The sequence below is a fragment of the Prorops nasuta genome, unplaced genomic scaffold, assembly GCF_024137725.1.
Source record: "Prorops nasuta isolate Cenicafe-Biocafe unplaced genomic scaffold, Cenicafe_Pnas_1.2 PNAS00003, whole genome shotgun sequence".
Taxonomy (NCBI): Eukaryota; Metazoa; Arthropoda; class Insecta; order Hymenoptera; family Bethylidae; genus Prorops; species Prorops nasuta.
The window spans coordinates 1,210,633-1,235,890 of record NW_027116800.1 but is presented as its reverse complement, the minus strand read 5'-3'; the positions used below and the strand labels follow the sequence as shown (position 1 = coordinate 1,235,890).

At 40.9% G+C, this 25,258-nt stretch overlaps 3 protein-coding genes and 1 long non-coding RNA gene across 5 annotated transcripts in view; 1 reads left to right on the top strand and 3 right to left on the bottom strand.

The window, feature by feature from the left end:
- Window positions 1-93: 93 nt before the first annotated feature.
- LOC136786093 (uncharacterized) lies at window positions 94-1,185 on the bottom strand. Its single transcript, XR_010824748.1, has 4 exons — window positions 813-1,185; window positions 552-720; window positions 289-460; window positions 94-196 (listed from the first exon to the last, which is right to left on the bottom strand). It is a non-coding gene; the product is annotated as an uncharacterized lncRNA (long non-coding RNA).
- A 509-nt stretch (window positions 1,186-1,694) lies between these two features.
- Flo2 (flotillin-2) overlaps window positions 1,695-25,258 on the top strand; it is a 64,126-nt gene continuing 40,562 nt past the window's right edge. Inside the window, exon 1 of the mRNA XM_066724984.1 lies at window positions 1,695-1,987. Within this exon, the coding sequence (XP_066581081.1) occupies window positions 1,939-1,987 (49 nt within the window). The 5' untranslated portion in view covers window positions 1,695-1,938. The remainder of the gene's footprint in view (window positions 1,988-25,258) is intronic.
- LOC136786147 (uncharacterized) lies at window positions 2,368-18,887 on the bottom strand. The gene is given in 11 exon segments (XM_066747680.1): window positions 2,368-4,883; window positions 4,984-5,528; window positions 5,625-5,689; window positions 6,466-6,515; window positions 6,569-6,692; window positions 6,837-6,971; window positions 7,084-8,689; window positions 8,781-9,052; window positions 10,912-13,063; window positions 17,077-17,212; window positions 18,439-18,887. Coding segments are annotated over 9 exon segments (5,940 nt in total). The 5' UTR covers window positions 12,769-13,063; window positions 17,077-17,212; window positions 18,439-18,887; the 3' UTR covers window positions 2,368-3,597.
- Window positions 20,657-24,845, bottom strand: LOC136772135 (glucose dehydrogenase [FAD, quinone]). 2 transcript variants are annotated; one of them, XM_066724872.1, is made up of 5 exons: window positions 24,097-24,845; window positions 23,621-23,866; window positions 22,994-23,307; window positions 22,448-22,880; window positions 20,657-22,348 (listed from the first exon to the last, which is right to left on the bottom strand). In XM_066724872.1, exons 2-5 carry the CDS (start codon window positions 23,756-23,758, stop codon window positions 21,371-21,373), a joined length of 1,863 nt encoding a protein of 620 aa, XP_066580969.1. In that variant the 5' UTR covers window positions 23,759-23,866; window positions 24,097-24,845; the 3' UTR covers window positions 20,657-21,370. The 2 variants fall into 2 exon arrangements, with proteins under 2 accessions (XP_066580969.1, XP_066580968.1); XM_066724871.1 differs by having other exon boundaries at window positions 24,650-24,845.

Here is a 25,258-nt window from a genome sequence, read left to right as displayed (position 1 = left end):
TCTAACATGTTATATTATATATCTAATCTGTCAGCTTCTTTATTTTAATATTCATCTCAATTATCACAGTTTGATCCTCAGCGATGACACAGTAACCACATTATGGTGAATCTATTCTTTTTTTTTAATGTTCGATCCACATAGCTTCATCCTCAGCAGTGATACAGTAAACACACGTACATTACTATAATTTAATCTGAAACAAAATCCCACAAAGTACTATAAAACATCTTACATTTTATATTATATATCTATTCTGTCATTTTCTTTATTTATTATTGTATTTACCCAAAATGCTGACTCATTTATTTTAATGTCTGTCTCAATTAACACAGTTTGATCCTCATCAGCGATGACACAGAAACAACATTATGGTGAATCTATTCCTTTTGTTTTAATGTTCAATCCACATAGCTCCATTCTCAGCATTAACATAGTAAACACTTTACAATAATTTAATCTGAAACAAAATCCCAAAAAGTACTATATAAAATCTTACATTTGAAATTACAAATGTAATCTGTCAGCTTCTTTATTTGTATCGTATTTACCCAATGTGTTGACTTGTTTATTTTAATATTCATCTCAATTATCACAGTTTGATCCTCAGCGATGACACAGTAACCATAATATGGTGAATCTATTCCTTTCATTTTAATGTTCAATCCACATAGCTCCATCCTCAGTAGTGACATAGTAAACACATTACTATAATTTAATCTGAAATAAAATCCCAGAAAGTACTATAAAATATCTTACATTTTATATTATATATCTAATTTGTCAGCTTCTTTATTTATTATTGTATTTACCCAGTTTTTTCACTCGTTTATTTTATTATCCGTCTCAATTAACATAGTTTGAATCTCAACGATGACACAATAACCACATTATGTTTAGTCTATTCCTTTATTTTAATTTTGAAAATCTGCATAGCTCCATCCTCAGCACAGTGACGTAGTAAACACATTACTATAATTTAATCTGAAATAAAATCCCACAAAGTACCACAAAATATTTATATCTTACATTTTATATTATAAAATTTATTGTTATACTTATCTAAAATGTTCAGTCCTTTATATACTTTTAAAAATTATTTTTATGTACATTTTACAAATTTCGTCACTTTATTTATTCACTTATACCATCAGTACATCAGCTGTCAGTAAGATTAAAACTGTCACTTTATTTCTTTATATTACTTTATAACTTGTGGTATGTATATACTAACATTTGTCTTGGCTCACGGACCATGCATTATGTATTTTGAAATTAGTAATTAGAAATATCTATATTGCGGTCCTTCTACAGTCTCTACCCTCTGACGTATTTCCGCCGACCAGTAGTATCAGCAGCGACTATAGCGTAGTACCCAAAATAGTACTACGCTATAGGATATGTCGCTTTTGGGTACTACGGTAGTACCGAAAGTACTACACTTGGCAACCTTGAAAGCAAATTACTATTAGCGCTGTACTGTAGTTGCCGGTATGGTAGTACTTCCCCTCGCCTGACGCAAGATTTCTGCACCCAATAGTACTGTTAGTAAATTAAATTGCCAGAAGATGATGCTTTACTTTAATGCTAAAAAATAACGTAGAGCTATAAATCTAGTAGTTTGCATTCTTCATGGATTGTATATAATTAACATAGCTGTATTGGCAACACTGTTACAGTTTGATATAGTCATCTCTGATATAGTTTTGTAAAAGCTACAAAATAATTTTGGGTAGTGGCTTTTTGGAGTAGTACCATAATCTGCTGCTTTTTATTAAAACAAGTTTATGTTGTTACGCTCGGATTAAATTGAAAAATATACAGTACACATTGCCACTGATAATTGGGTTTATTAGTTTAATTGTAATCGTATTTAGTGTAGCTTCTGTGTTGTGCCGGTTTGTTATTTCATCTTGATTAATAATAATTGAAAAGAAAATGGGAAACTTTCATACGTGTGGACCAAACGAGACTCTTGTTGTATCAGGTAAGGATTTATTTTCAAATAAGATGTTTTTTCGTACAGTTGTCAAACGGTGCAAAATTTTCACAGAGATGCACTGCTTGGCTTCTATTACGCTGACGTAATTTGTGTTTCCTATGAATGTTCTCATTGTTTTCAAATACAAATGATTCGTTTTCGATTCGAAGATTTATAAGTTGCATGTTTTATTTATACAAAAAGTCTGGTACTCATGATATAAAAACATATAAAAAGCATATTCCTATTATGAGTCATCATAGTCTATCTTCAACCATCATAGTTAACACTTATCTAAGCTCCTAAATCTATTACAAACTGTATTACTTATTTAATTGTCTTGTTTCTTTTTTTTTGTTATTATTTTCCTATTTTTCTTTCAGGTGCTATAAATAGAATTTTGTTTATGCTTGTGAAAGGAGGTTATGAGATGCAAGATATTTTTTATACCCAGTGCTTTTATAAATAAGGCGATACATTCAAATACAAAAACTAAAGATAAAATATATGTTACAATATTCCATTTATTTATTAGGTCAAATTCATGTTTATTATTGCTGCATATTATACTGAAACTTTATACCCTTCCCTTTAACAGATATAAAAGATCAATATTTTAGCATAATTAAGCTCTAAGATAAATCATTGTTTACGTATATTAAGTTTCTATCAAAAGTAGAAATCTACCACAATGGTAGAGAATTTGTAACGAGTATACAATGTATAGCTAGAAAGAACCATGAAGTTATATGAGCACTAAACTAGCAATAGCCTATGTAGGTTACTCGAGGAAGGTCAATTGTCATTAGTCTTTACAAGCCGTTAAAAGAAAAGAAGTTAACCCAAAGCAGGTGAGATTAATATCTTGTATGCTTACTTGTAACTGAAAATTTCTTTTGTATTTAGTTATAAATAGGTCACACAACAGGAAATAATAAAAGACGATGTTTAAAAAATATAGTAAAAAACTTTATTACGTAAGATTTTCTAATAAAATAGCATTACTCTACGCCTTAAACTAGCTTTGGATAAAAAATACGTTAAAAAATAAGTCATGAATCGTCGGTTACGCAAGGGCTTCACGTATTTTACTCGCATACACGACCATTTGCCACAACGCAGTGAGTTTAGCTCGCTTGCAATGGGAGCTTCTGTAATGGCCAGAAAGATTCTCGTATGCATCCAATCGGTCCGCATTGTTGCAAACGTAGAAGCTTCCCCTACTCCCTTAGCATTCTTCAAAGCCACATTGGCCGCTATTGGTTCGTGTCGTCACGTACAGCACATATATGTGTGTGCGTGTATGGTATAATATTCTTTTTGAGCAAGATGTAAGTCTCACAGTTGTTACAGCTTAGTAATTTTGGTTTGGCTAACATATTCTTACTTTCTACTTTCAGAACACTCCTCCTATACACATATATGTATGTATATACTGATCATTCCTTAGCGTCTACAAACGAAGGTTAATATGCACGTAACCTCCAATCTGATCTGGAATAGCAATCGTTCATCAAGCTGAATTGGCTCTATCACTTTTATCAGAGGACGAGCATGCTTTAGGTATATGATGCGTGTCTTCTGCAACATCGAACAGCGAGGCTTTAATAAGCACGTTACGACCTTTGCCACGTTCGCTTTATCATGTCCGCTGCTTTTTCTCCAATCATATAAATCCCTGCATTCACGTGACCCACTGGCATCGTGGGCATGATGGAAGCATCCACCACCCGAAGACCTTGAATGCCGTAGACCCTCAGTTGTGGATCAACCACCGCATCAGGATCAGTCCTGGGACCCATTTTGCAAGTTCCAATCTCATGGTTCATCATGGAGGGTAAATGTTTGATAGCGCAACGCCAATAATCATCGCTTCCAAACTCGAATTGTCTGCATCCTGGAAGTTTGGTTGTGTGCAGTCGAGAGCCGTACTCTTGGAAGGGCGCAGTCTCGGATATTTTGATGGCCTGCTTGACGCCCTCGAGAATGATCTCAACGTCCGCAGGATGAGAGAAGAAATGGGGCTGCATTCGCGGGGCCACAAAGGGGTCCTTGGATTTCAGAGTCAAGCGCCCAACGCTCCTCGGGTGCTGCATGATTGGCCAAATGGACCATGCGTCGCGACCTTCGATAGGCTTGTAAATTGTATTGTAAAGTTCGTCCGTTAACCTGAGAGCACGCTTAAGCGTAAGCCCATTATCCGAGTGCAGAGCGCCTGATACGAATAATAGCTCCAGGTCGGGCCTCGAGTCCAAAGCGTACTTGGTCCGTAGAAAGGCCAGTCCCTCGGGTCCACCTGGTATCGAAAGGGGCCCGCTTCTGTGCAAAGCGTATTGCAAAAGGATTTTCGGATTGATCAAACGATTTTGCAACAATGTGACGCTCTGGTTAACGAAGAACGTTAGTCCCAAGAACCCGACATGCTCGTACATATTGTAACCAACTTTGAGATCCTCTATCACGTCGATTCCCAGCTCTTGGAGATGATCTTTGGGACCGATGCCGGAGAGCATGAGAAGCTTCGGCGAGTCTATGGTACCGGCTGATAGAATGACTTCCTTCGACGCGTGAACTTTGTACCAAGCACCGTTCTTCACGTACTCCACGCCGTAAGCTTGCTTGTTCTCGTCAATTAAGACCTTTGTTACTCTGGCACCGGTGATTATTTCCAAATTGGCCCTCTTTACCCTGAGATAGGCCTTTGCAGCGCTGCACCGCGTACCTTTGTCCATGTTCACTTGGATGTACGAGTATCCAATTTGCTTTTCTCCATTGTAGTCCAAAACCTGGTAGCCGAGTCGTTTACCTGCTTCAAGAAACACCTTGGCTAACTCTGAGTGGTATGGAACGTGCTCAACGCACAAATAACCAGTTTCACCGTGGTAGGAGGAATTGTGTACACCTGTAACGCACAAAGATAACAATTGCACTGCACGCGAGCTTGCGTTGCGTTGATAATAACGCACGTTTATACTAATTATCATGATTAACGGTGACAATACCTGGTACTTTGAATCTTTCGCTCCGCTTGAAATAAGGCAGCACCTCCCGATAGGACCAACCCTCGTTGCCCAGTTGCGACCAGTAATCATAATCCAATTTGTTACCTCTCGTGTGAATCATGTAATTGAGAGTCCCTGTGCCACCGAGCGATTTCCCTCTTGGCCATGAACATTGTCGATTGATCATTCCCAAACAAGCGTTATCTTGCGGCTCCACCTTATAGCCCCAATTGTAATCCGTCAGCTGGAAGATACTGACCAATACCGGGATCTGATTCAAAATGCCCTCCGGTCTGCCCGCTTCCAGCAACAACACGTTCCACTTGCCATTTTCCGATAGTCGATTTGCCAGAGCGGATCCTCCGGAACCTGCCCCAACAATTATGAAGTCGTATTTCGTCAAACTCGGTCGTTCCGCTACCTTCACTTTTTCCGTCTGAACAATGTATCCTCTCAAAAGATCCAGAAAGCTTTGCGCACTCCCGCTCGATAACGCGTTGAGAAACAGCAGCGTCAGCAATACAGCAACACATTTACTCATTATGCTGAAACATATTTAATTTTATAGCGCAGAGTCTACTCGTAAACGTCTAATTGAATTCTTAATGTAGCTATTCTTGCACAGCCATAGCTTAATTTGCCTAATCTCTACTAACAAAGTACTAAACGTCGTTAATAACGATGCTCGATGGTTATTTTTATTAGCCTTACAGCCAAGAGATTTCTCACATCGTCGTTACTTGTCCGATAAAAGTACTCTTCATATATAATATGCCACTTTGCGTCCTACATTTCACTCACGCTGGATCCACCGTTGTTTGTTATGTTCCACGATTACACTTGGCGTTTACACAGTTACAATGAAATTTCGTGTAATCGCCAAGCGAGTTTAACAGTGTCGATTAACTAATATATCTGCAAAGTAACAGAGCGTATTCGACCACTTTCACGCCTGGACAAATATGCGTTTCTTATGTAACTTTATTTTTTCCTCGTTTTTCTGTAGAAAAATATATAAATACTTACTCCGTTTATATGTGTGCGTATATTATTACGTTAGAGAAATTTCCTAGTCGTTGTTGCTTTATTTCCCGTTGACCACTGAGTGAATCCAATTAAAGAAAGTTCGAATTTATGCAACTTAACCGAGCCCAAACTGGGCAGATCCGCGCGTCCCTACTCTCCGTTTCGAGATCCAGCGGAGAAATGCGCTTTCTCGAGCTGGTTCACGTAATAACAGCTGGACTTCTATGATGTCAGGTAGATTTCAGACGACCCCTTCTCAATTCTTATTGGTTACTACTTATAGGAACATTTTTTCGTTTGTTTGCATTCTTCTGCTTACTTATCAAGCTACGCCGAGTGAAACCGAGCACGATTTTATTACTTTGTTTCCATAATAAAGCGAACAAAATCATCCAGCAGATTATCCGCTGCCTTGTACATTCCCACAACCTTCTATTAGTGGAGAGTGAAATTTACCAACGTGCCAGGAACTTTTCTTTTCGTCGATGTGTATTTGGACATATTTTCTTTCGCAAATAAATTATTTCTTAACAAAACAATAACAACAAAGCTTACGTACGAATAACAGTCATCGTTATGTTCATTGTATCAAGGAACGTAGGATCATCGAGATATGCTGATATTTCACGATACAGATTCTCGTCCGTTTTAATCTCCCACAAAACTATCCACAGTTTTATCACCTATAATTCAACAGGCATCCGCAAAACTTTTGAAGAAAAAGTTTCGCGATTTTAAAACCACTTTTTCAGTCAATACTTATTCATAACCTGAAATGGCATAAAATTGCTCCTCCTCCTCTCCCACCCCCTAGCTACTGTTTTCACTCAATACCCCCACTCGGATTTTATCATATCGGCAGCCTTTTCAGCTATCATAATTACAGGAATATTCGTGTGTGCAGATATGATTTCTGGTATCACGGAGGCATCCACCACTCTGAGCCCATCCACACCTATCACCTGTAAAATTTATCAATGTATAAGTTTACAAAAAACATTGCATCTTTATTCCCCACCATTTTTCGTTACACAGACTTTCAATGTAAGGATGAGAATCAAGCACTCGAATTACCTTAAGATCCGGATTAACCACAGAAGCGATATCGTTCTCAGGACCCATTCTACACGTGCCAGAATAATGATAAATATTGAATGTCATCGTCCTCAAAGCACACTCCCAGTAATCGTCAGAATCGTACAAGAATTTCTTACACTTGGGGAAATTTGGCTGAAGCAACGTTGATCCGTAATTTTGCATCGCATCAGTTTTCGAAAGTTTGATGGTGGATCTAATGGCTTTGATCAAGATTCTCACGTCGTCCTTATCCTCCATATAATTAGGAACGATAATAGGTTTGGAATGAATGTTCTTATCGCGAAGTCTGATCCAGCCTCGACTTTTTGGCCTGAGCAGTATCGGGAATGCAGTCCAAGCATACTTTCCGACGATGTTATGGTAATATGACTCCCAGGTTTCTTCCGTAATGCCGAAGAGAGTACGCAAACCACTGTTGGTACCCGGAGCCCCTCCTATAAACATGAGCTCGACATTGGGATAGCCAGTTTTGTTATCTGGATCATCCACGTTGATGAAGCCTAATCCTTCCACACCACCCGGTATCGTGAAGGGCCCAGTCTTCTGAGTGAAGAAATCCTTGGCGTAAGGAAACATCGGGTTCATCATATCGTTCAAGGTTATCGCGACTGGTTCGTTCACCAAAAACACCAATCCCCCATAGGCGATGTGATCCATCAAATTATCACCAACCGGTAGATCCTTGACAACCTCGATACCAATATCATTCAAATGATCCTTGGGACCAATACCAGACATCATGAGGATCTGAGCACTGCCAATGGTACCAGCACTGAGGACGACTTCCTTCTTGGCAAAAACTACGCCAGGTCTACCATTCTTCAGGTACTCCACACCAATGGCCCTCTTTCCAACGAAAATGATCCTCTTCACCAGAGTGTGTTTCGACACGAAGAGGTTCTTCCGGTTCCTAACCGGATGTAGATAAGCTTTGTTGGTACTGCACCGTTCTCCATTTTTGATGTTGGATTGCACGTAGTTGAAGCCCATAGTTTGGTTGCCATTGTAGTCTACTTGCTCATAGCCCATGCTAAGACCACCTTCGACGAAAGCACGTGCCAGTGGAGTACGAAACGGAGCGTAGTTTATAGTCATGGGACCTTCCTGACCATGCAGCACAGTGTCCTTTTGTAATTCCGGGATCAGCATTGTCTCCAACTTCTTAAAATATGGCAGAACCTTCTCGTAGGACCACCCTTCGTTCCCCAACTCGGCCCATCTGTCGTAATCCCTTCGATCACCTCTGGTCGCGATCATGTAATTCAACACACTACTGCCTCCCATCACTTTGCCACGTGGCCAATTGCATTTTTGATCCGTCATACCGAGACAATATCTATCCGAAGACTCAGCCTGGTATGCCCAATTGATACTCTCGGAACCTTGTAAAGCGTTCACCAATAATGGTAGGTCCATGATGACGTTCTCGTTTCCACCTGCTTCCAGTAGGAGCACATTGACTCGTGGAATCTCGCTGAGTCTGCTAGCCATCACAGCACCCGCCGAGCCGGCGCCTATCACGATGAAATCGTAGCTTCCTCCGATGGCTGGATCGATATCCGGTGTTTCCGCCCTCTGGAACCTGATTAAGGGAAAATTATCGCATCAGCTAAAATAAAATTTATACTGTATAAGAGTTTTAAGAGCAACCAGTTCTTTCATCGAACGTATACCTTAAGTGATCCTCGAAGAACGCGAGCATTCCAGCATAAGCCAAAACTGTGTTTCCGATGGTTGCATGATGTTCCATGGAATTGTAAAGGTTTCTCGATGTTGGAACTTCGCGATAGATGCGCCTGTTCTCCATGCTGAAGCCCAAGAGCCAGAGCAACCAAGCTTGAAGAGGCATGATCATCCTTTGAATAGGAGAATTTGCAAAATGAGTATGCGTCTCTTCGTAAACTCCGGGATGTATATATACCCTCTTCATTTTCAGGGTCAACGTCTATCTGGAAGAATCGTCATTCGTGTAGCAAAGTAATTTGAAAAATATGACGAAATAGGATAAGAAGAAGCTTTTGATCACGTACATCTAATTATAATCGAAGGCTATTGGCCCGACAGCTATGCAGGGTTAAGGTTGTCATCTGTTTTATTATCTCCTAACAACATGCTCCTAACGAAGCGAACGTTGATTCTTTATTAATATCTTCTCGAGAGACATTGGGATTTTTATTAATATATCCATTTACATAGTAATTTTCTACCGTACCTCTATACACGGCCTAACTATGCAAACCCGTTTTTTCATTTCCCAGTAACAAGCTCATCGCAGTATTCAAGTATTTTGTAATTACAGGCTCACCGCAATGAGGATAAAAATTATAGAAACAGTCTTCGAGCACCCGTTTTAAATTTGAGAAGCAATTTTCAAGCATACGCAAGCATATTCTTAAGCGGATGCTTGAAATGTCGTGCAACACATCTCCATATCAAGATTCAACGACATTATGTCAGACAATGCGCGATGGAATTATTCTTTTCTGCTCCTTCTCCGCTACTCACCTATATACCCATGCAATTTTCAAGAAGATGCGCACACATAAATATGTAGTATCTTCGTGACATTAAAGTTTTATGAATTTCAGTTGCTTAAAATGCTAATTCTTTTGGGACAATTGTAAACACATTAGTTATTCTTAACACGATATAGTGAGATTTTTTCTAATTTATAGCAATAGATCTTCTTAAAAGTGAACACGATACGTTTAAAATCTTGTATCTTTTTGATTTATTATTGGATTTCCTACTATTGGCATGTCGGAAATCCGTGTGTCTCCATTTACCATGACCAAAATGGTAATGGAAAGCAAATTAGAGGCCTTGCTTGTCATTCTAATTTAAAGTTTTTCTGGCTAATAGTCGCCGTATGAAAATCAAACATCTTATAATTAATCCATGCACAGTCATCGTTAGATGTCCCCTTTTTACCGGGATTTTTCATCAACGTCAGCCACTATCCTTTTGATCAGCTTTTAAAAATGCTAATCCTCGAACCCTCCGGCATACGCTAATGTACAAATACGTCAATATCGACTGATCCAATCCATCCGACAAGCATCGATATTACTCAAATCGTTTAATGATGGAGAATCAACCGAGAACTGTCTCGTTACCGATATGCACTTACCAATCCTATCTTAAAATAAACAAGGAAGCCGTCGATCAAGGATCCACCGACAATTGCGAAAGAGATGAACAAGAAAGTATACAAACTTATTTTTTTATTTATGCAAAAATATATTCAAATCAACATGTTTGATTAACACTTTATATATATATATATATATATAAAAACGCACAAGCATAACGAATTATTTTACAAATGTACACCATTGCTTAATAATATTTGGCTTTAACAAACTATGAAATATATCTACAGAAAGCGACGAAAAACAAATGTACGAATAGGCGTAAACTATATAGTCGTGTGAGAAAGTGACCTTACACTCCTTATACATAAAAAATGTAATTTAGAAATTATGGCACATGTGTAGCTAGCGATACCTGAGTCGCGTAGGACTAATATTCTTCTGTCGTCTAAAATACACACTACATTGGTGGTTCGTTCGATTAATTAAACAAACGATCAGTGTTATGTGGAATCAAGTGCTGTCGCGTTGCTCTTATTATATAGCGGTAAAGGTACAATTGGAGGCTTAACAACTAGAATCGCTTAATTTATCAAAATGGTAACTTTGATTAAAATGCAAGGAAGAAATTTGAGAAGGTAGTGATCAAGATTCATCAGGCGACCCGTAGGACGATGGATTCAAGAGTATAACAACGACGTTAGGCTGCGACAGGCAACCAATCTTGCTTAATGAGATCGGCTCCTTTCTCTCCGATCATAATAACCGGTGCATTGGTATTTCCGCTGCAAATGGTTGGCATGATGGACGCATCGATCACTCGGAGACCAACGATTCCATAAACCCTCAATCTTGGATCCACCACTGCCTCCGGATCATATGCAGGGCCCATACGCGCAGTTCCAACAGGATGGTAGATCGTCATCGTTATGTGACGAATGTGGCACTCCCAATAGGCATCGGTAGCAAACTTCAAGTGCTTGCAGCCTGGTATCTTGGCACGATGAACCCTCGAGCCAAACTGTTTGAACACTTTGGCCTCGCTCACTCTCATAGCGATCTTCGCTCCTTCGACTAGAGTCGCGATGTCCAGAGGATCCGAGAAGTAATTGGCATCTATGATGGGACTGTGGAAGGGATTGGAGCTTCTCAGTCTGACGGTGCCTCTGGATCTTGGCCTCAGCAGGAGAGGCATGATGGTCCAGGCGTCCCTATTCGTGATTGGTCGATAAACAGCGTCGTAGACTTCGTCGGTGATGCCCAAAACTTTCCTCACTTGAATACCAGCGTCCGAACTGATGGACGCTGGTGCCATGTGGAACTGTACGTCCGGAAAGGAACCGGTGCTGTTGGCGTACTTGGTATTGACAAAAGCGTAGCCCTCGACACCTCCGAGAGTGGTCATTGGGCCCCTGCCATTGGCCACGTAGTGCATCGTCACCGGAGCAGCCTGGAAACGGTCCTGAACTATAGCCACAGGTTTGTCTATCAAAAACGTCAGACCACCCATGCCCACGTGGTCCTGCATGTTGTTGCCAACTGGCAGATCCTTCAGAACTGGAATTCCCACTTTCCTCAGGTGATCCTTCGGACCGATACCGGATAACATCAAGATCTGCGCGCTGTTGATGGCACCCGCCGACAAGACGACTTCCTTGCGAGCTCTTACAATCTGTTTCCTACCATCCCTCACGAATTCAACTCCCACTGCCTTCATGCTCAACGGATCTATCAAAATTCTAGTCACGTGGGCATTCATGGCAGTATGAATGTTTCTTCGCAGCCTAACGGGTCTGAGGAAGGCTTTTGCAGTGGAGCACCTGCTGCCTCTACGAATGGTTCCTTGGGCTATCATGAAACCTGTTTGGTATTCGCCATTGATGTCCCTATTCTCGTAACCTATTTCAGTGCCTGCCTGCACGAAGGCCACTGCCAGTGGCGTTCTCCAAGGTGACTCTTGAACCGTCAGGTAACCGCCTGTACTGTGATAAGGACTGTTCTTCAGGTATGGATTTCGATTGTCTTCAGATTTCTTGAAGTAGTACAGCGCCTGGTCGTAGCCCCAGCCAGGATTACCCAATGATTCCCAGTGATCGTAGTCGTGCCTGTTTCCTCTGACGTAGAGCATGTAATTTAAGACACTGGAACCTCCCAATACCTTGCCACGTGGCCAGTTGCAACGACCACCCTTCATAGCCAGACAGGACCTTCCAGTTGGTTCCGTTTTGTACTTCCAGTCCAATTTGGTCAATTGCAAGTAAGCAGCCAGCGAAGGGACATCGGTTATTTCGTTCTCATCCGGACCAGCCTCCAAGAGTAACACGTCCCATTTTGGTATTTCTGATAATCTGCTGGCTACCACAGCACCTGCCGATCCTCCTCCTATCACGACAAAGTCGTATTCCGGATATAGTGGATATCTGTCGATAGGTCGACTCTCCGGATCCAGTTGATCGTAACGATAATAAGATAGTCCTGCTATTAATAGTGGTACCAGCCACAGACTCGTGCCGACCAGACCTATTGCTCCTTTCAAGGCCGATGTCACGACTATAGCGCTGAAAACCATCTTGCTTCGATAGATAACGCTTCCTCGGCCTACCGCAATCCGTTACTATCGAAACGTACATTAATTGTTCGATCATTGAAAATTTGCCAATTTTCTTCTTCTTCTTCTTCTTCTTCGGCTTCTTCAGCTTCTTCGGCTTCCTGATCCAGCTGTCAAAGCTTGATGTCAGGTGGCCTCGTTTTAATTTTTTCAAGATTTTTCGAGAAAAGCAGTACAGGCTTTTCGATCTTCATGGTGTGGTCGTTGCTTTCAGTTTATTCATCAGAGAACCATCGAGATTCGCCGCTGTTGTATCCTGAAACATGGAAATATTTTAGAATTTGCGGTTTGACATTTCGCCAAGTTCTTGCATCGAAATGAAAACGAGCAAATTTTAGTCTTATTTTTATCGTATTTCAAGGAAGTGTATTTGATTTTAATCAAAAGAGAACGTAATGTTCATAAAAATGTTCTATGAGACGATTAATCTAATTATTAGAATACGACTAACAACCAGCTTTTTAGAACCGGCAAACTGCTTAATTTAGCACGAAGAATTCTTTTAGAGCGGTTGTGAAATTTCATTTTATGAGATTAAAAAAGAATTCTCTCTTCAAGCTATTTAAAATTCTAAAACATTTTCTAATACATTAAGAATTCAGGAAGAACTTATTTTTAGTCTCGTAAAATGTAACTCCATAAGGATTCTTTGTGCTAGAGCTAGATAGCGTTTATGATTTAATTAGTTGGAGGAAATATATCCAGCATATAAATGAGTTTTTATAAATACTCTACAATAATAATGATCACACATTCCTCCTAATGGATAAAGATATATTTAAAAATTTATATTTGGTAAACAAAACTACACATTAATAGTAAAAGTAAAATGATTATATTAATTACTTCGTTTATATATTCAATTAATGATCTTAAAGGAAAATATGACCATATTTACAAATAACATTAAATGACTAATCGTCTCGATCAATTCTTCAACACTAATCGAAACAAACCATTTATTTAGACGTAAAAACATAATTTCATTCGATCGATCGAGAGAACAAACTACAACATATCCACAATATTGACAAACAAGTTTATTATTGCAATAAAATATTCTTAATAAACTCTGCTAATCAATAAACGATATTTTTCCAAGCGTTGCAATGCACGATTCAAGTTGCATTTGACTTTCACATTTAGAGTACAAATAGCAGCAATCTGCAAATTTCATGGTGTACTCTGTGAGGCTTCAGGGGGCAAGAATTACGGACACATACGTATTACAGCGCTCAGCATCTGGTTTCTATACGCAAAGGAGCCGGGATGCAAAGTGGCAAAATCACCAATTACAGCAGAGATTCAGCCGAGATGGTACAGAGGAGAGAACGGACTATTAAAGCGCTGTAGCTCGCTCGGGATTATTATACGTGACAGTGTATAATAACAGCTGATGCCTAGAGGATAAGGAAATGGCGAGCAAACGCTTACACGGCACCCGTCACGCGTTGCATACGAAAGAAAATATTTAGCATTCCCAATAGGCGAAAAAACTTTTCCCCTAATTCGTACAACGCCTCTTTCCTGCCGGAAAACACTCGGGGTGGTGAAAACTGCGTGTAACAGTGCAGAAAAACGCGAACGTGACTCTCGATATGCCGCGTGCGATCGAATAACGCTCTCCGCCAAACTTACATCACGAATATATAACAAGCATTTCGAGGCGTAGCCATATAAAGTAGAAATTTAGATGTCATTGCAGGAATCAGCATTTTAACTCTGGATAAAATATAAGGAGGATTTACATATATATAGCAGCGCTCGATCTACACCACCGCTCTTTCTATCCCCTTTCCCTTTCGATATCGAAGGAAAAGCAACGACGAAAGAAAGTTAATTAGACGCAGTACGCGATAAATTATTTATTATTCCCGGGGCGAGAAATTTCTTCTTGGAGCAATGCGAAATGGGTGCACGGAGTCGAAATAGGAAAGAGTTCGATGGGCTTTTGCGAGTCGGCGATGGCCGATAATAAAAGTGGCCGTAAAATTTGAAAACGGCGCGAAAAGAAGGAAAAAAATGTTGGTGTGTAGCGCACGTTCTGCGCCACGCAGCGAGTGGAGGTTCGCTTGTTTTTTTAGTGCGTTTGCCGGGTAGCGAGGTACCGAGGAGCTCATGCTAATCCTGGCATAAACCAACACAAGCCTGACGAAGTTATGGCTCTACCGGCGAGTGCCGAGTGGAGGAACGAGATGGTGATCTCATAACGGGGGAAAGGAGAAAGTGTTTCAGCAGCGCGCCGCGAACGACAGGCGCGCACGCTGCTCGTTTTCTTCCAGGATAGCCGATGTTACGTTATATGTGCTGTGTTGTGTTGCGATGCTGCCTCTCGAATCTCCTCTTGCGCGTCACCATCGATTATATTCCACGCGCCTAATTCCCCTACGGACCAGAGTACCTGACCATCGCAACGTTCCCACGACCGATTGTTCATCCAAGCTCCCCACCCCCAAAATCTCAACGTTTATTCAGCAAATTTTTCCTATACGTACATACCCACCACCCCTCCCGCATTTTTTTTTACCCACCTAAACCATATCAACGAAGCTTCCGCGTTGAATTCCACTCGAGAGCAAGAACGTGTAAAATTATCAAGCCGGAAATATTATCTGAAAATCCAGCGGCAGTGCAATTGCACCTCGCGACGCGAATTTGTTAACGATGCGGAACCTTTTTTGTTCTCTTCATCTCGCTTGATTCGGGAGTGAATTTAGATTGGGTCGTAGGAGGTGAGTTTTTTTCAAAGGGGTGGTTTTGTTGGAACTATCGAAGGATTTGACGGTAGTCACTTCTTATACTTTCTTAGACTTTAGGTCATTTTTCTTAACATGGAGAATGTATCAATGACTTTTTCGCTTTGAATTTTACACCCGGAGAAGGTAGTGGAGTATAATTTTCAAGCAGACAATTTGTATTTAAGAATCATCGAGTACGTGTTATTATATATATGTATATACTTTACGTGTCGAACCTGCTGCTGCTAATTTGGAATATGCTTGATGACGAAATATTTTTCATAGTTGAATCATATTTACATTTTTGTTTGGTATAAAACTGCAAAATTTTCAAGTAAAAAATTCGTATCGAAGATACGTCAAGTGCAGTTGCACTCTATAACTCTTATCCATCGATGACACAAAACACGTTTACGACGATAGAGTTTCCATCGTTAAATTCTATTCCAGAGTACAAGAAAGTAAAATTTTCAAGAACAAAAATTTTAATTGAATTATTTGCACCTCTGAGTAAATCCATCAAAAACATTTAATAGGCAAAACAAAGAGATAATAATGTTGAAAATATAATCGATATGGCTATATATAGAGGGAGTGATTTCATTAAAACGATGGGAAATTTAATTAGCGTGCTGGTATTATATATTAGGAGCAGAGCAGAGGAATCGAGCCGGTAAAGAAACTAGTTGCAATGCGGAAGGAAGAAAGACGGCTGGGTTTTCAGTGTACACGTGCCTATTTTTGGCGAGCTTTCCGCGTGGGTAAAAAGAGAAGAGGAAGTTTCCGTTTGGTTTTCCGCAGCACCGGATGTCCACGATGAGAGAACCGCGTGGTTGATTCTTATAGCGTAAAATTATCGTCGGTTAGGACACCTACCATTATTTATGCTTGCTGCATACAAGGTCTTCTCCAATTCCGTACATTTATGATCCATTCGAGTAGCAGAGTTACTACGACGACCAATCGTAAAAATTCTCCCAGCCAAAGAATTGCGCGCTTTTCCTCCATTAATTTTCCACTCTTTTCGAGAAATCGAAATATAGCAATTTCCAGGATACGCCTTTTCACTGCCAAATTACTCGAGGAATCCTCTAAAATTCAAATTGCCACTGGCGATAAATTTAACGGTCCAATCTATATATAGCATTTTTCCAACTGTGGGAATAAAATATTATTGCGTGCAATAAATAAAAACGTTATTCCTATAGGCTTTCGGTGCAGGGGAAGAAACTGAGAACGAGTTGGAAAGAGCGTGAATCGAATCAGCTGATTTCATAAACGCGCTGAAAGCAACACGGAAGTGGTACATACGTCTATCCTTCGCGTATATATAGCGAGTTGCTCGTTAGTACTCGAATCCTCGCGAGTGCACTGTGATAATATATATATATATATATATATATATATATCTAGTCAGAGTCTCGATTAAAGATCGAGATAATTCGATACCCTATAAAATTTCTAAACCGAACGTTTGCATCGAGAGTCGCTTGAATTTCACAAAAAACAAACAAAATAAAAAACAACTCACCCGAAGTGTTTTTCGATCATTAGCGTTGTCCATCAGGGATGTAGCGAAGGTAGAAAATAAAGACAACCCTTTCTCCCATAAACCGATACAGCTCGGATAATAACTCCAACGGTCCAATTATCCAACTCTGTTTCTCCTGCGAAAATCAAAATTATCCTCTCAACATCTTCGCCCCAAGCTTTAATTTATCCTAGATTTTTTATCTCACATGAATGATTTTTTTTCTGTAGGTGTATAAATAATGATGTGTATAATTCGATCTGGAAAGATACAACAAGAATACGTTGTTTGTTTAACTCGTACAGTGCGTACTATAAAACAATAAATTATCGTAAAATTTCATGGGAGAGTAATGAACAGTCGGTTCTCAATCACGTAATAGGAAGGAAAAAGTGGGAATCGTGGTATAATTTCTGCATTATCAGCCTGGCGTCCTCGATGATGACGAGCTCTCGATCATTGAATAATACATACTAATGACGAAAAATGCCGCGCGCCGATATGAGGTGAAAGCACTTTCACAAATTTTGTTGCCATAAAAACGAGATTCCTTGACACCTCGAAATAATTTTGGTGGGGAAGAATTTCGTAACTTACGTAACGAGGCTGTGTTAACTTGTCCCAAATACTTGAAGTGAAACGACAGAGAGCTGTACGTGATGACCGTCGGCGGGAAAAAAATCGGAAGTGATACTGTATCTCTGTTACAATTTTACACGCGGTTTGCCCCGGGCGTTAAACTGACATTACCGGAAGAGCGTTCTAATAATATTCGTCCGTCCGGCATCAGCAACAGTGCATTCCGCGTAATTGCACTATTACGAAAGGCAAATCGAAAGTATTTCACCGTACTTTACGTGGACTGCGCCAAGCCAGCCTCGGCGGCACGTGTGCGGATGCGATCCGATCCTCCTTCCGCCAATTCTCCGCTTCTCGCGAACATTTTTCAACTCGACAAATTAGAAAAATAAAAAAAATTACCGAAAACGTTCGCGCGATCGTGCGTGCATAAAACACTCGACTCTAATTGAAATCTACGGAAAAGCCAGATGGAAGAAAAACGCTGCACAAGAGCCATCGTTCGTAATTGGAAACGAGGAAAATCACAACTAGTCTTTGCACGCTTGAGAAATAGCGAATAAAATTTTGTATTTTTCACGAGGAATTCGTCTCGTTTCCGCGTCACGTACAAGGAAGCGCGTTTCGATCGAGTCTTCCTCTATTCAGCATCCAATATATATGTATATATATAGCCGTCGATTATTTTCATCGGAAAATCACACACACGAATTATTCTCGATATAGTCACTGTGAAAAAATCTTTTTTTTTTTAAATAAGAAAGCTATTTCAATCGATTTTACCTGTTGGGATGAGAATCGAGGTGATCCTTGCACGTCGAAAGTTTGAAAGGACGAGGTTTGTTTTCCACTTGCGTTGGCAAGCACAGTCACAACACCGAGAACAATGGAATTTTGAGAAAATGGTTGACGGGAGGTGGAAAATGTTATTAGCAGCGTTGCTGGACGATAATGGTCATCGTGCTGCTAGCTAGCAACTTTTCGGAGTGTGGAGTCGCAGCGATTCGAGCGGGTCTACACTAGGTGGGCAGCCTGCAGTGGAGGAACACTCTCCTTCCTCGTTGGCTTAGCCTCCACTTCCTGCGCGCGATTTTCAGTGTGTTCACTGTTCACGGCGTACCGGAGGTAAGCATGCCTCTGCAACGGGTCGATCGCTTTGTGACCGAGAGGGAACCGGTACAGTAATGACGGACGGACGGGACACAACGATGCGATATATCCTAGCGATATCATCCTCCTCATCCCCACCCTCCTCTCTCCCTTTAATTTTAATCAAATCTTCTCCAAAAAATCCCGTTGCTTCCTCCGATTCCCCATTTTCCTTATTTTCTCGTTTTCGATCGATCGAAAATTCTTACGGTGGTTATATTCTCTCTTATTTTCGGCTATAGCGAGTCCTCTCAGCTCGTAATTTTTCCTCCATTGTTTCTTCCATTTTTTGCTTGTCGAAAAATCTCTCCCCCCCCCCCCCTCTCTTTTCATCGTCCTTCTCGAAGACTCTCGGTCGCACTTTGGCAGTGAAAGTATTCTCTTCCTGCGGTTTCTCACTAACGCACGCACACCTGTCTTCCCGATATATAAGAGTGTGGTAACCATCCACAGTCAGCGAAACGCTCGTTTCGATGTTAGACTCTATCAACGGCTCTCCTCTACTGATGCTTAACGTAACCCCCCCCCCCCCCTCCCTCCCTACCTCTTTCGATCAACTTTTACAACTGTCCTTCGTCTAATTGTCTATCTGGAACGTACCGCATGTTTTTCTATTTCTCAAACGACCCAGTAAGATCTCTCCGAAACAATTAACGTCTTTTGAAAATCCCCCCTCTCTCTTAAATTGTTTGTTCACCTTTTGGAAAGTCAATTGAAATTTCTCCGGTGGTCGACGGATTAATTAGACTCGGAGAGGCTGATCATGCGAACGTCAAGTTTCGCGGTTCGTAAAATGTTCAGGAAAATTGATGCTGGTTTCTAATAAGTAATAAAGCACACAGCAGTTTCGTTGACGGAAACGAGTTTTGGTTGTGAAAAAATGATGCCTGCGCGAGTATATAATATATATATATATATATATATATATATATATATATGTATAAGCATCGATGTAAGCGACAATGTTGAAAATTTTCGTGACGCAAGAGCTGGCGCACTGTTCGATTTTTCAACGTACGTTACGTCCGGTTTTCCGCGTAATTCGAGCAACTGTTGCTTCATATGCGCGATCGAGTGACACGCGATTACGTGCGCACCTTTACACCTACGGATCACGCATTATCGTCGTCGTCGATGCACACCGGCGACAAAACACAAGTGCACTCGGTGATTAATGCAGTTGACTAGCTGCTGCTTTCTAATCGATGCTAGTTATTACGCGCTAGTCGAGTTAACGTACGGATCTTAACTCAAACGATTCTTTTTGTCACCCTCTTCCATCCTCTATTACACAAAAGCTAATTACGTTACGTATTGGTCAGTAAAGCATATATGGCGCAAAGATATACCGAACCGTACGTTAAAAATCGAGATTCGCCTCTTTGTACACAGCGCGAGAAACGATAAAAACGAAAGTTCCCCCTATCCCCGACATTATTCTACTGTGCGAACGTATATCCAGAAATGAGAATCGAATGTAAACGACAAAATTTATTTAATTGCACAGGGAAGAAAACAGATTAATAGAGATCTCGTGAGAATGAGGATTTTTATTCGCCAAACCGAGTCTTATATAAGCATGCTAGTTTGCTTATAAAACGAAAGTAGTTAGAGTCTCGTGCTTCGTGGATCATCTTGATAAGTCGAGCGCGCTCCTCTAATACCGTTGAGCTACTCTGCCGTAATCTCTTCAAGATCTTGGCGGTGCGAAATTAGTCTGGTCTACAAATGTGCGCGCGGATTACTTTTCTATTCTCTATACCCTGTGCTCGTCGGTGCGCGTCCAAATCGAGGAAATAGCATATTATCAGAATTGAGAAGAGAAACCAAAACTCAACAGCTGTGTAAAAAAGTATATTTGCTAATTTCTATATTACATAAATACGAATACATTAGTGCTGAGTTAAAAGTTGATTTTAGTATACAGTAAGTTGTTAGAAACAATGGCACTTTCCTAAATAAATATTAATTAGACGGTTTATAGAGGACCGAATTTCTAGCGTTTACCTACTATCGACTGAGTAATAATTACAATTATCTATAGCGTTGGTAACAATAATTAGTAAAAATAATGTCTTCTTTGGTCATACCTTTGCATAAATTCTCTCGGAATACCTGCTTCATGCTTCCCTTAATTATTAAGCTTTAACAGAAAACGCAGCAGATATTGCGAATGCAATAATATTTTTACGTTGTGTAATAAAATACAATTGTTGGTTGGACTTTTCACGAAGGTGATCGTTGTAATCGTAAATTCCATACAATTTTAATGCCACTTTCCAGCGATCAAAGTCGACTAATGATCGCAGAAAAGATTTTGTAGCGAATAAAATTAAATCGAATGGTTTATAATTTTCGAATATTTCTTTTCCCCTCTATAGTGATAATTGTGGAGCACTTGGATTTCCGCTAATGAAAATGGACGTAAAATAGAATCGTCGACCACTAAAAGATCCTTCAGGTTAGTGACCAAGGTGTACTTGATCATCGAGAGAATTTTTTAGTCCAAAGAGCTATATTCACGCAACAAATCCATAGCTTTATAATCGCGGACAAGTTCGATATCTCACCTAGCCGTGATTCTCTTCTTAACGCGCCAATCCTCCTTGATCATATCACTTGCTTTTTCCCCTATCATGATCACCGGGGCATTAGGATTTCCACTAACGATTATCGGCATTATCGAGGCGTCCACGACTCGAAGACCCTTCACTCCGTACACCCTTAATCTAGGATCAACGACCGCCGTTGGATCGCGTTTCGATCCCATTTTACAGGTTCCAGTGGGATGATAGATCGTGAATGTAAAGTGTCGAATGGCGCATTCCCAGTATTGGTAACTGTCAAAGGGATACCGTTGGCAGCCCGGCATCGGTATCGTGTGGGGCCTGGATCCGAATCTCTGAAAGGCCGTTGTATTTGAAATTGCCATGGCTATTCTGATAGCTTCGACCAACACGTCCATGTCCTCCCGGTGAGTGAAGTAATTAGGATTTATGTCAGGATACACCAAGGGATTCCTACTCTTCAGTCGTATCCATCCCGAACTCTTTGGCCGGAGAAGAAGAGGTAATATAGTCCAAGTCTCCGCGTTCACCAGAGGCTTGTACATGGTGTTATAAACGCTGTCTCTCAGAGCACAGATTTTCCTGATTTGATCGCCACCATCCGAGTTTATCGAGCTCGGAGCAAAGTGGAACTGAATATCCGGATAAGCACCTGATTTATCGGCATATTTCGAGTTGACGAACGCCAAGGCTTCGACGCCTGGAGAGGTCATCGGACCCCTTTCGTTCATGATATACTCCAGTGCCACGGGAAATGATTGGAAACGATCCTTCTTGAAAGTGATTGGCTCATTGATGATGAAAGTTAACCCTCCCAGGCCCACGTGGTCTTGCAGGTTATCACCGACTCTTAGATCTGATATTACCGGTATTCCATGGTCCGTTAAATGATCAGCGGGACCAATTCCTGACACCATCAACAGTTGCGGAGAACCAATTGCTCCTGCGGACAGAACAACTTCCCTGCGACATTTCACCTGAAAATCCAGAAAACAGTCCAAGGATTAATTCCTCGAGTTCCCTCCATGCCTTGTCATTGCCTATACTATTATTCAATAACTACTTTGATTATATACCGTTTGCCTTAAACCATCTCGCAGAAATTCGACACCCGTCGCCCTTTTCTCGTCGTTGAAGAGAATTTTTAACACATGGGCGTTCATCGCCACGTGAAGATTGTCCCTGTTCTTCACTGGTCTCAAGAAGGCCTTGGCCGTTGAACACCTACTGCCCCTCCTAATCGTGCCCTGCGCCAGCATGAATCCAGTCTGCTTCTCGCCGTTTATGTCTCTGTTTTCATAGCCTAGCTCCTGGCCAGCTTGGAGAAACGCGAGGGAAAGTGGAGAACGCCAGGGTGCCTCTTGCACAGTCAAGTATCCTCCCGTATTGTGATACGACGTTCTCGCTAAATAAGGATTTCTGTTGTCCTCGGATTTCAGAAAATATGGCAGCACATCCTTGTAACTCCAGCCAATGTTACCCAATCTAGCCCACGTATCGTAATCCAGCCTGAAATATGACAAACGATTGATCGATTTGCCTAATATATATAACGGTTGTCCTTCGTCGTCCAATGGAATTTTGAACGTTAGGCTGAAGAACCGTTGTTGGTTTAGAGTTACCTGTTACCCCTGACGTAAATCATGGCATTTAGGACGCTGCTACCACCTAGAACTTTACCACGTGGCCAGTTGCATCTGTCACCTACCATGGCCAAACAGTAAGCGGAGGTAGTTGGTGGGGAGGTTTGATATTTCCAATCTAGCTCCGATAACTGTGTGTAACCTGCCAAGGCTGGCACGTCGGAAATCTCATTTTCGTCACCTCCAGCCTCCAATAATAAAACGGTCCAATTGGATACCTCGGATAATCTCGATGCCACCACTGCACCGGCGCTGCCACCACCCACCACGATGAAATCGTACATTCGAAGCAGCTGAAAGGAAAAAGAAACTTGAAATTCTTCCGGAGAAAGCCTCTTTTACCTCGATCATCCTACGTACTGCCGTACCGACTGCCAACAACAACAACAACAACATAACCTCATCGGTAAAACACGCTCCCACCTTGCCCGATATTTCGCATTATGATTCTAATTGGTAACGCAATGAAAGGATAATCACTGCTTTGTGCGAGAAACTACTCTGCCGCGTATAAAGACTAAAAAAGAAGGCAGATGGATGTATACGCATCGGTCGCTCCTTTGCTCTTTTGCAATAAAATTCAAGTTTCACCATTGCAATAATTACCTCTTTGGTGTTACTCGGATGCGTTTCTGGATCGGCATTGTTGTATCGTAAAACTGTCAGGCCGATCGCAAGCAGAGGAATTAAACTGAGGCCTACGACGGAAGTTGTTCCAGCCAAAGTAGCGAATCCTATCGGCATTTTCCTTTTTTATGTCCACCCCGAGCCGTCATTAGCCAATCGTTTGCCATTCGATAAAATCGTCCAAGATTATTCCGCCTGACTTTTACCTGCCAAATGTAGCGCTGCCTGAAAATTGTACTCTCTTAATATTTAGGAAGCTATCAAAGACAATGGTAAACCTCTGCTCGTTCATATATAATTGTATTTATTTGCCATCTGCGCGTATCCGGAAGTATAAAATTATAACGAATGCAAAGAAACTATGGTAGTATTAAGGAAAATATGAGGTTGTACGAAAGACTGATAATAATAGAGAGTCAACGCGAGAATAATTTCTGGTGTAGGATAAACCTTACCTTTTTACTTCTCAGTTTTCATTTTTTTCGTACGGGCTTTCATTACAGATCTTAAGAAACAATATTTCCTCGCGAGATTACTATTATTCGTCGTGCGTGTGCCACAGACGCAACCAGCACGTACTAGATTTCTTCCCAAGGAAAACTTGAGAAATCGCGTCCATTGTATGCACTGCTACGAAACGGAATCTCTGCTTGCACTAACAATGAGCTTGGTAGAAACGAAAATATTTACAATCACTCGCGACGACACAGCTACATCGCTCGATAACTCGTAGCTCCTCTATTCGGTTTTACACAATTTTCGACCTTCTCGATTATAGCTTTCGATTCGAACGTCGACACTTTTAAAACCGCAAGAATTCAAAAGTACCGGTACCCGAAACGCACAGGTTAATAGGAAAAAATTTTAAAGGCTTTCACATTGTACACCTCTCGCAAGAAATAGAAGAGAAGCGAGGCCAGTATTTATATATGAGCGATAAATAAACGATTAAGATATTTGGAGCGTTTGGAAGTTTTGTGGAATCTTCGAAGAGATAAGAGAACTTACCCGTTTCACTTGTCAATGTTTATATACACGGGTTAGCATGATGGCGTTTGCACCAAACAACTGGTCACTCGCGGAGATTGGAAGGCGAGTTTTGTACTTGGCAAATTCTAGCACGTATTTCATAAAAATAAGTAATAATTACGTTAGATTGACCGGCAAAATGGCAACAGAACTCGAGTAGTACCGGTTGATACCGACTGCGGTGTGGTGAATGCTGAGAGTGAAAACCAGTTGGACTCCCAGTAGCGCCTTTCAATGGCAACTTCACGTTGGAGCTGCATAACCTAACCACGCGTCACCTAATTTTCCATCCCAGTCGTCGCTCTCCTTCTCAAATTCGACTAACCTAATTTTTTAAATTCGTGTCAAAAGGTTGTCCCTGATCTTGCTGGTCTTTCTTAGTTCGGTGCAACGCAGAGGTCTCTGTAAACGATAATCATCCTCGAGAGGAAAATATAGGTCATAATACTTTCGAACGTTCGTGAGATTCGTAACGTTCATGCTTCGCTAATTCAAAAGCCAAACAGTCCACGTGTGTACACCAAGCGTGAACTTTTCGACCAAATCAATCAACGATCATTGCAAAATTTTTCGAGTGGTCTACGTGAC